Source organism: Bombyx mori, chromosome 1 (assembly GCF_030269925.1).
Source record: "Bombyx mori chromosome 1, ASM3026992v2".
Classification (NCBI taxonomy): domain Eukaryota; kingdom Metazoa; phylum Arthropoda; class Insecta; order Lepidoptera; family Bombycidae; genus Bombyx; species Bombyx mori.
In genome coordinates, this window is record NC_085107.1 from 3,830,392 (window position 1) to 3,840,816 (window position 10,425).

The 10,425-nt window shown below is 34.8% G+C and overlaps 1 protein-coding gene across 8 annotated transcripts; it reads right to left on the minus strand.

Annotated features, from left to right (window-relative positions):
* Window positions 1-1,705: 1,705 nt before the first annotated feature.
* LOC101744726 (solute carrier family 66 member 3) lies at window positions 1,706-10,009 on the minus strand. Of its 8 annotated transcripts, none has more exons than XM_062677119.1 (7): window positions 9,867-10,009; window positions 9,586-9,731; window positions 8,254-8,409; window positions 7,994-8,156; window positions 7,364-7,589; window positions 3,585-3,705; window positions 1,706-3,161 (listed from the first exon to the last, which is right to left on the minus strand). In XM_062677119.1, exons 4-7 carry the CDS (start codon window positions 8,152-8,154, stop codon window positions 2,956-2,958), a joined length of 714 nt encoding a protein of 237 aa, XP_062533103.1. In that variant the 5' UTR covers window positions 8,155-8,156; window positions 8,254-8,409; window positions 9,586-9,731; window positions 9,867-10,009; the 3' UTR covers window positions 1,706-2,955. The 8 variants fall into 8 exon arrangements, with proteins under 8 accessions (XP_062533103.1, XP_062533100.1, XP_062533098.1 ...); XM_062677116.1 differs by having other exon boundaries at window positions 8,254-8,412; XM_062677114.1 differs by having other exon boundaries at window positions 8,254-8,420.
* Window positions 10,010-10,425: the final 416 nt, after the last annotated feature.

Genomic DNA, 10,425 nt, shown 5'->3' on the forward strand with positions numbered 1-10,425 from the left:
CACAGGCGTTACAAATTTGGCATATGAAAAGGCAAATATGGAGGAAGGATACATAAATCTCGACAACGACCAATATATACGAATCCCCTGTTTCTTAAATCAAGAGGAATGGCGCATTGGATTGACGCTAAAGCCTAGAAGTGAAATCGGGACTATATTATTTTTAAAGAATAAAATGAATTGGCTTCATTTATCGCTACAAAACATGCGCTTGAAATTAAAGCTAGTGTTACCGAATTTCCATTCCGAATGTATAAGTTCTTTCGAATGCTCATCCGAACAGTGGCTCGATATTGCCGTTACTAAAAAACGAGATGCAAATTCTATCGAGGCCGTTTTAAATTCTGGAGAAAGAATACACGTGACATTTCAAGATATTGAAAGTAGCTTCGTTTGTCGTGATGCAAATAATAAATGTAAGAAACCCAAGCAATCTACAGAGGGCCATCTTACGGATAAAATAAAAGTTGATTCCTTGTTAATCTCACTTTGTACCGACGAATTTTTTGTTGGAGGAGTTCCAAAAAATATCAACGTTTTGGTTTCCGAAGAATTTCCTACTTTCACTGGCATTGTAGCTTCCATCACCGTCGATAACATCTTATTAGATATACACCAGCTTAGCATTGAAAGGAACAAAAATGGAATAGTTCAAATGTCTTCAAGAACTGCGAGTGTCTCAGGGTCTTATCATGAGACATCATTGGGTAGATCGAACCGACTTAATTTGACATGTCTTCACGCGAGGAATGTTCGGAATCACAACGAAGCCGATTGGTTTCTGTTAGATACTGCGATCAAAGACGAGATGAATGGTGAAACCGTTCAATTCGTTGATGACAGTAGATTATTGAAGCTGTTTGCCTCAATGGATAGTGATTTGAGAGGATTCTACACATGCAGAGCTCGCAGCAATAAGCGTATGCAAAACATTATCACTTATGGAGTCTTGGGAAAAATCCAGTACAAGTTATCAGGACCTGATGCTACTACAGCTGTCGCTGTTATCACAACTATTGCTTTAGCGATCTTTACTTTAGGCTGGCTGTTTATGGAAGGGATACACGATCTGCGCGACGGATACGGGTTTTTTAGAGATGCGTATCTATCGCCGGAGGAAGAAGCGGACGCGGTTTGCGAATTCATAGACCAGAACAAACATTTGGTCGGAAGTGCTAGTGCTGTGAAAATTGCGAAGGCTAAAGCGAGACGGAAAGCTCGTCATTTAGCTAGTCGATTGAGTTTTGGTGCCCAAGAACCGCAAGGGTTGCTGGAGCATGAGGTCGATGAAGATAATATTCCTTCCGAACCCGAAGAATTGCCTGCACTGCCCGAAATACAGAGCAGCATCGAAGCCTCCCATAACGTGTTGAGATGTGAACCGAACTACATTAGTTCGCCAGGCCATGGTTCATTTTCATCGCCGAGAACAAAGTTCACATCAACGTCGTCTTTAGAAATGACTTCTCCGAGAGTGCTTTGTTCTCGCCTGCTCATAGCAAAGAGAATGTATTCGCCGCGTAAAACGTCAATATCGAACAGAAAGTCTATCACAGAAAATGTATCAAACCCTAGGAAGACCAGATCGAAATTGTTCACTATAAAATCTTCATCTGGACTTCAACAATCGGCGGCGCAAAAGATATTGCAAAAATTCCAAGAACTTAAAAAATATGACTCTTGATAAGGGTAAATAAAAGCATAGTTACACGATTCAAATTTATTTAAAAAAAAAAAAACGAAATAATTACATAATTCAATTACAATCATAAAAAAATAATCTTGGCACTGTATATGTCACCTTTAATAAAAATGAATTCCTGTGCGTTCACATATGGCACTATTAACATAAATAATATATAATTAACACAAAAATTATTAATATCAAATCTGGAGATTCTTGGTAATCTAATCTCTATGCACTAAACATTTATAAGGAAAGGGTGAAAATGTCTTTTATATTGGTTTTCAATTACACTACTAATACAATTGTTAAATATATTGTTAATAATGTTTCAATAAAATTTCATTAATCTTATTTTTTATATTATATTAATCACTAGGTAAAGATCGATATATAATAGAAACTACGCAATGATAATTTAAAACAGTATCGAAAATTACATTACAAAGATTTCAATACCATATTTTGACACTTTTAAGTGCGGAATATTATTTGTATTACATTAAACACCGTCTACTATTCTAATGTCTTTTTAAATTTATATATGTATTTATCTTTTTAAATGTATATATATATTTATCAACCTCCGCTACGTTGTAGTGCGTCAAACCGTTGTCTTTAAGTTTCTTATTGTAATTAATCATTAGCCTAATGACAAAACACAGAGCAGCTATGTATATCAAGAGATTCCTTGTTTATGAGTGTTGTCATATATTAAAATATTTAGTCAAAAGCTAAGCTAACCATAAAAAATTTCATTGCCACACAATAAATCATTCAATACTTTTTTCAGTGACTAGATCGTGATAAGATTCTTTCAGATTCGTAAGATAACATTAAATATTCAATTCTCACTAATCACGACTATTATAATAATCGATAATACTGGTTAAGTGTCTTTATATTCGATCAATGGCGGATCCTACGAAGATCCAACGCAACGGTTTACCCTATAATAATAAGCCTCGTATGGCATAGTGTAAAATGAAACATTCCCAGAGGAGATCGGGGACGACTGCCAGTATTATGGCTTCGCACCTAAAAATACAATTGTGAAATGTTGTAGTACATTCACGGGCGTCATTGTGCCGACCCCAACTATTTGATAACAGGGGCCCTTTAAAATTAAGAATAAATTACGTAAAAGAACCGCCAATAAGGATTTTAGCTAGAATAAAAATGCGGTTCACACATAAATAAATGGTATAACGAATGGAAATGCAAAAATAAAAGTTTTCTATATGAAGTCTTGTTGGTAACTGAACATACTTTTAGTCTTGGTGAACGTGTCGGGGACGGTATTCTTGGTGGAAAGGTCGATTGCGGTTCTTCTGCGGGCGATGGATCGGGCAGCATGCCGTCTGCTGCTGGTAGTGCAAGGCGGTGAAGAAAACACCAGAACTGAGCAGGGTCGATATGATGAAATTGGCCAGCAGCTTGCCGTCTCCAGAGTCCACGTAAACGGTGAAGACGCGAGCTAAACGAATAAATAATTTAAAAAAAAACATATTATTCCACGTCTAACATTTAACTCAAACAAAATATATATAAAGATAATTAAAATAAACCGAACTAATTCGTTGAAGACAAAAGCGACAGTAATCAAATAATTGCTTTAATTATAAAAAATAATAATTCAGTTATGGACATAAATTCACAAAATACGCAATGTGTCTCATTATCATTATTTAGTACTCACTGTTACCCATTTTCAGTCATTTTTATCTAAGTCCCTAAGTTCCAAAATGCCGTACTATAAAACCAGCAGTTGAATACAACCATTGATTATGTTTACCGATAAATACATTCATATTAAAAGGGCATTAAAAGTACAGAATCCACCGTCGCATTCACGTCACAATTTTATATAGGAATCCGATGTTACGTCGAAATAACTCACCCAAATTGGTCAGCACGGAAATGATCCACGTTGTGAGCGAAACAGCGTCCGCGTTCCCGGATTTAATGATACCATATATATAAGTCACTTTAGCGAATCCGCTCAGTGGCGTGCAAAACGGCTGAAACGAAGTAATGTTCATCGCAATTTGATACAAAAAATATAACCAAACTAGCCGTACTCGCCCGCTTCGCTGGGCATTTAAAAGTAACTTTATTATTTATTGTCATTATTATTAGGTAGTCCAAGACTCATATAAATATTAGCCTAGTATATGTATTTTCTGCATGGATACCAAGTTTCAAGTCAATGGGATGCATGGTTCAGTAGTTATAACAGAACATCCGTAAAAACCACTGTAGATTTATATATTGTTATATAACAACAACAATAAATATTGTTGTAAATAATGTTCATGTCGCTATGTTGTTGCGATTAAATAAATATAACTTTGAAAGAATCACACTCACAAATAGAATAACGACACTAAATTGAATCAAATAATCACAAACTTTACCGGGTTATGTATTTTAAATAACTCAGCAGTTATTTTTAAAACATATTAATCAAGCCATTTCGAATTTCAAACTAATGAAATATGTATTAGAAAATTTTGAGTAATAATATATTATATATTATTCTCTAAAGACGTAAGCATAATGACTCGGTGGTGCAATAGTTAACGTCTCTGACTGCGCCGAGGGTCCTGGGTTCGATTCCCACATTAGGCAAACAATCGTGTCATGAACAAGTTGCTCTTCGTCTGACTGTTTATTATCTATATACGTCCATATACTTAAACATACATAAGTATGTGTGTTAATGTCTGATACCTCGTCGTCGTAAGTAGTCGTGGCCTAAAGGATAAGATGTCCGGTGCATTCGTATCTACCGATGCACCGGTATTCGAATCCCGCAGGCAGGTACCAATTTTTCTAATGAAATACGTAATTAACAAATATTCACGATTGACTTCCACGGTGAAGGAATAACATCGTGTAATAAAAATCAAACCCGCAAAATTATAATTTGCGTAATTACTGGTGGTAGGACCTGTTGTAAGTCCGCACGGGTAGGTACCACCACCCTGCCTATTTCTGCCGTGAAGTAGTAATGCGTTTCGGTTTAAAGGGTGGGACAGCCGTTGTAACTATACTGAGACCTTAGAACTTATATCTCAAAGGTAGGTGGCGTATTTACGTTGTACATGTCTATGGGCTCCAGTAACCACTTAACACCAGGTGGGCTGTGAGCTCGTCCACTTATCTGAGCAATAAAAAAAATAAAAATACCTATAACACCGGGAATCTTAAATTGGGACCGGATGACCGTGCGCGATTTGTTCCCAGTTATAAATAGTTAGTTACATAAAGACGTTTCTTGAATAACAATAGAATGTAGTATTTTCTTTGGGTCTCGTGAATCGTAGACATACGTAATTAAAACTAGTCTTACGACAATTAGTTTTACGGTTTAATCTCGATTGACAGTTGTCCGCGTCCTCGAAATTATAAAGTGTTCGAAACGTCGGCAATCATAATTCGAGGGCCTATTCCGAAAGGCAATCCGGTTTAAGCGACACTTTTGTAACATTACAGGAAAGCCGTTTACATTTTAAAATCTGGAAAGATTATCATAACAAAAAAACTTCTTCAGATATTTGAACGGGGTAAACGTAATTGAAGTTCAATTAAAATATCGAATTGTTGATACTAATACAAAATAAAACGAACTTTTATTTACAAAGATAAAATTAAATGTCGCATATTAACCAAATAGCCTTTCACCACTCGATATAGTGACAATAACAAAGACGCGAGAATAAACAGTAAAAATAGTTTTAATTATATCAAAAGAATGTTCTCGTATTTTAACACGCGGACTACTTCTATCAAGCTCATCTATACTCATTACAGCCCATATCATCACTCATATCATAAAATTTGGTTGGTTGTTTTTGAGAACATTGCAACAGAGCAATGCATTCACATTGATATCGGTTATCGTTCATGTCGAACCCGTCGCTTGCGGTTCGAGGGTTCCACGAGCGAATTAATCCATAGACACAGCCCACTGAGTTTCTCGCCGGATCTTCTCAGTGGGTCGCGTTTCCGATCCGGTGGCAGATTCTACAAAGCCACTGCTCTTGCTAGGGTTAGTGTAGCAACGACGTCAGGTTTGAGCCCGTGAGCTCACCTACTATAGTTAAGACTACGCTGAAATGGTCTCACAAGACCATTAGCTTAGGTAGAAAAAAAAATGCATTGAAATTACGCAAATGGATAGACGGACAGCTCTACAAATCAAAATCGAATAATATTCAGAACGAAAATAGGATGTTTTTATTAATTTTAAATCACTATTCCCACTTATATCCAATTCAATATGCAACGTATAAGGTTTTATTTCGAGAAAGAATATCGCGTCTCAGTTTGCAATTGTCTAGTTCGTGGGATTTGTGATTCATAGACAAATTATTTAAATAAATCCAATTGTAGCGATGGTCGTATAGACATTTTAATACAACTGTACCTACTACAATCATTGCTTCTACTGTATTATCCCATTAAATTGGAAATGGTCAACTGAACTAGTTGAACATATGAACAACCGACATTATGGCTCTAATATCGAGATTTACCCTAAAAATATTAACAGGTAAAATTACCAAAACGAAATTTGCGATTGTAAGCACAATAAGCCTGTTGAATGCTTATGTAACTTTAATCCAATTTAATAAAATTCTACACGTGCTTTTCGACAAAAACGGTTTTCTAAATTTTTGAAGATTCATGTACATATAAAACAAAACTATTTAGTGCTGGTTATCATATTATACTTATGAGTCAAGTTACAATACCGAGGTGCACTAATTGATGACGGTAGCATTGCGTTATTCGATCTAGATGTAATCAGATCGTACTCTACATATTAATGCAGGCTTTTTGCATGCCTAAAAATTTTAGGTATTATCAAGAATAATAATATTAGAACCCTTTGTGTAACCAAAAAGTTATTGGAATTTCGAGATTTTTTTTTTTTGTATTGCCCTTGTAGGCAGACAGCATACGGCTCACCTGATGGTGAGTAGTTACCGTCGCCCATGGACTTCAGCAATGCCAGGGGCAGATACAGCCAGGGCCTTTCTTTCTTTTCTTGTGTTAAAAATGTGAGAAAATTAATCAAAAGAACATGATTATTTGTATAAGTTTTTTTTTTAAAACAGATCAAAAGGCCATTTCACCCTTTTTTTTTATTGCTTAGATGGGTGGACGAGCTCACAGCCCACCTGGTGTTAAGTGGTTACTGGAGCCCATCGACATCTACAACGTAAATGCGCCACCCACCTTGAGATAAAGTTCTAAGATCTCAGTATAGTTACAACGGCTGCCCCACCCTTCAAACCGAAACGCATTACTGCTTCACGGCAGAAATAGGCAGGGCAGGTAACCTACCCGCGCGGACTCACAAGATGTCCTACCACCATAACATAAATATGTTCACTATAAGGTTAAGTGTCTTGCTGTCATATTATTTTTCCATAATTTTTCATAGTTTTCTACCATCAATTTTCTTCAGGACAAATCACAATGCATCTATTATATTTTATTTACTTTTTATGTTAATTTATGCTTTAATTGTAGCATTTTTTGTTTTCAAGTTATCTTTTTGAAATAAATAATATTCATCTGATACAAGTAATGAATATCGCTACAGCTTGTTTATTGGAAAATTCTTACCATGTACAAGATATCCACTGTATATTTATAAATGCTTACCACCAAATAGGAGAGAACTTGTTTCGGCAATAGATCCATGACGAAACCGAACACAGAAGCAAAGTATGAAGCAACCATTACGGGAATAATTGGAAGGTTCAGCATGTTCTTATATTTGAGAACAAAGTAGAACATTACGTAGACTTGGAAAAGTATGATAGGGTACTCCATATAGGTCATGATGTTATACTTGTTTGTATAATTGTAGAGAGACATTATGGTAAAGCTGAAAGAGAATAACATAATAAAAGCATATTATATAATGAATAGAAGCAAATAAACCAGAAGGGATGTCTGACCTCTATCTTTATATGTACACTCAATCATCTTGGCCTTTGTAATTGTGTCAGGTAGGGTGTGTCATAGAAAAATATTGACTTTAATAATTGCAAATAAGGCCACCCTGTTGACCTAATTAATACCAGAGTGTTTTTCTAGTCTATTTATATAACAAAAAAGAGGTAAAATGCATTTTTAATACACAGTGACTTAAAATGCTAAGGTGAGATATTCATCACAAATAATTCAATTTCTTATTATCCTAAAAAAGAAGTATTAAAAGATTTCAATGCTGAAATCTTAGTTTCAACTTACGACAGTTTAATTTACTATAATAAAAATAATACATACCCAATAATCTCCATAAGCATGGCCTGAATATATATCCCCTCGGCAGATCTTTTCTCACGTATGGACATAATCTGCGGTACTTTGAGAAATAAAGACGACAGTATAGTCATAGTGCTGAGTGCGTTAGCAAAGATCTCTATTAAATATGGTACGTCAATCATTTCTGGAAACAGTGAAATATTAATAACTATTGAGTAATAACAATTAACAAAATTAACAAAATAACAAAACAATTAACAAAATAACAATTAATAAGTTACTTTGATCGATTTTCAACGGGTAACACCACTTTTGTACTTGGTGACCTCAATACTTTCTTTGTTATTTTCTTGTGAGATAGGCATATGGTGATGGTGAGTGGTTACTGCTGCTCGTGGACGTTAACCAGACCAGGGGCAGAGCCAAGCTGTTGTCTACTGCTAAGGAACTGATTAGTATTTAATTATCAAATCTTTCCAAAACTCTCCTCCTCCCCTAGTTTTCCAAAGCTCCTGTCTAAGGCTTATAATGATTATAATCTTTATGTGTTGCTGGTTTGTGTTGGGTTTACTGGCAATGTAATGCTGGACATACTGTACAAGCTAGGCTATTGAGCCTTGATGCCCAATGGCTCACAATAGTGTTGTAGTGTTGTAAGTTCAGCTGATTTTAAAGTTCACATTCATTTTCAATACTGTGTGAGTATAACTGTAGATTAAATTTATTTATTAGCTATTTTAGCTTTATTTTTTTATTTAGTTATATTTTTGTATAGTTTTATTTAACATTTTTTATATACTTGAGATACATAGATTAGGGATACTTTCAGTGTATTCTAAAATCAAGATTTGAAGTCGTAGTGGCCCAAAGGCTAAGACGACTGGTGCATTTGTGTCAAGCGATGCAATGCTGTTCGAATCTCACAGTCAGGCACCAATTTTTCTAATGACATATGTAATTACTGATGGTAGGTACTAACACCTTGCCTATTTCTACCTTGAAGCAGTAATGCGTTTTGGTTTGAAGGGTGGGACAGCCGTACTGTAAACACTGAGACCTTAGAACTCATGTCTTGAGCTGAGTGGCAGCATTTAAGTTATAGGTTTCTATGGTCTCCAGTTACCATTTAACACCAGCTGGGCCATGAGCTTGTCCAACCATTAAAAGCTACAAAAAAAACTATTTAATTTTGTTTATCATTAGGGTTAATAGTAATCTTCTGGCAAAATGTACCATGACCTGAAACACAGTTATTAGGACTAGTTCTGTACAATTGTTGTATTTATTTTGCTACCATAAATATTTTTTAATACTATAAAAAAAATTTGATTCATAATGTTACGAATCACGTTTTTATAGATTTAAAAAAGTATAGGATTACTTAAGGATTTATTAGAGCTTTACTTTTAATATGTTATTCGCGTACATGTAATAACTGCGCAATCTCGCGCGATTCTGTATTGATTTTGATAGAACATAAAGAACCAGAAAGAAAAATTAAAAAATAGTATTCGGAAACTTTAAATTTAAAATTCTGGTAGCATATGGTCACTATAATTAGTTAAAGAATTTAAATTTAATATGCCCGAAATGGATTTAAAAAATATACTCACTGCTTTCAAATCAAATTCCAAGTGCAGCAATTTTCTCAGGACCAGGACCTCCACCGTATTATCAATTGTAGCGCCAATCTCGGCTAGTTTAAACGAAGGTCACGATCATTGCGAACATCACAATTAATGTCACTAAGTGAGAACGTCTAAAAATTTTCAATTTAAAAAGTTACCATCACTGAAACTCAACATGAAAAAAGCTGGATACAAATATAAGTTTCTAGTGCTTTATTCAGCATTCATAAAAATTAGTTAATAAATTTATTGGGATTTATGCTCACAATCTCAGCCCGGCTCGCAAAATTTGATTGAACCGTAGATGTCAAAATTAGCTAATTGACAGGAACGACAGGAAAGCACGGCTGTCGATTACCGACAACTATATTACTTTTTACTCTATGATGTGACTATTACTCAATATTGTAATACTTAGGTAGTAAAATGAACAAACCCAGCCATAGGTAAATTAGTTGGAAAATGTTCCATATTTCATATTCTGTCAATCTAAATGTAGGTCACTTAAATACATCATTGTTTAGCAATTTTACGCACAAACTCTAATTATATTTAATACTCGAGATTTTTTATGACTTCCGAAAGAAAACGGAAGAAACATTGCTTAATAAAAAAATAAATGTAACTAATATGATATTTATTCGTAATAGGTATCAGTATGTACACAGTGTAGGTAGTATTTTAGTTTTTACCATAGACTACCTATTCACATATGCAGCTAAGTAGGACAGCGAGACCTGCTGGCAACAAAACGAATGTCAAGTGCCTTACATTATTATACGTACACTAGATGTCGTTACTTGTTCCAAAAATATTGAATATGTT

Bases quoted from the DNA above. Each gene is read 5' to 3' on its own strand.
- LOC101744726 (XM_062677119.1), bottom strand. From the start codon at position 8,154: ATGATTGACGTACCATATTTAATAGAGATCTTTGCTAACGCACTCAGC. The intron at 3,706-7,363 runs GTAAGCATTTAT...ACTTCGTTTCAG, and splicing joins AAGTTCTCTCCTATTTGGTG to CCGTTTTGCACGCCACTGAG. The intron at 3,162-3,584 runs GTGAGTTATTTC...TTATTCGTTTAG, and splicing joins TTCCGTGCTGACCAATTTGG to CTCGCGTCTTCACCGTTTAC.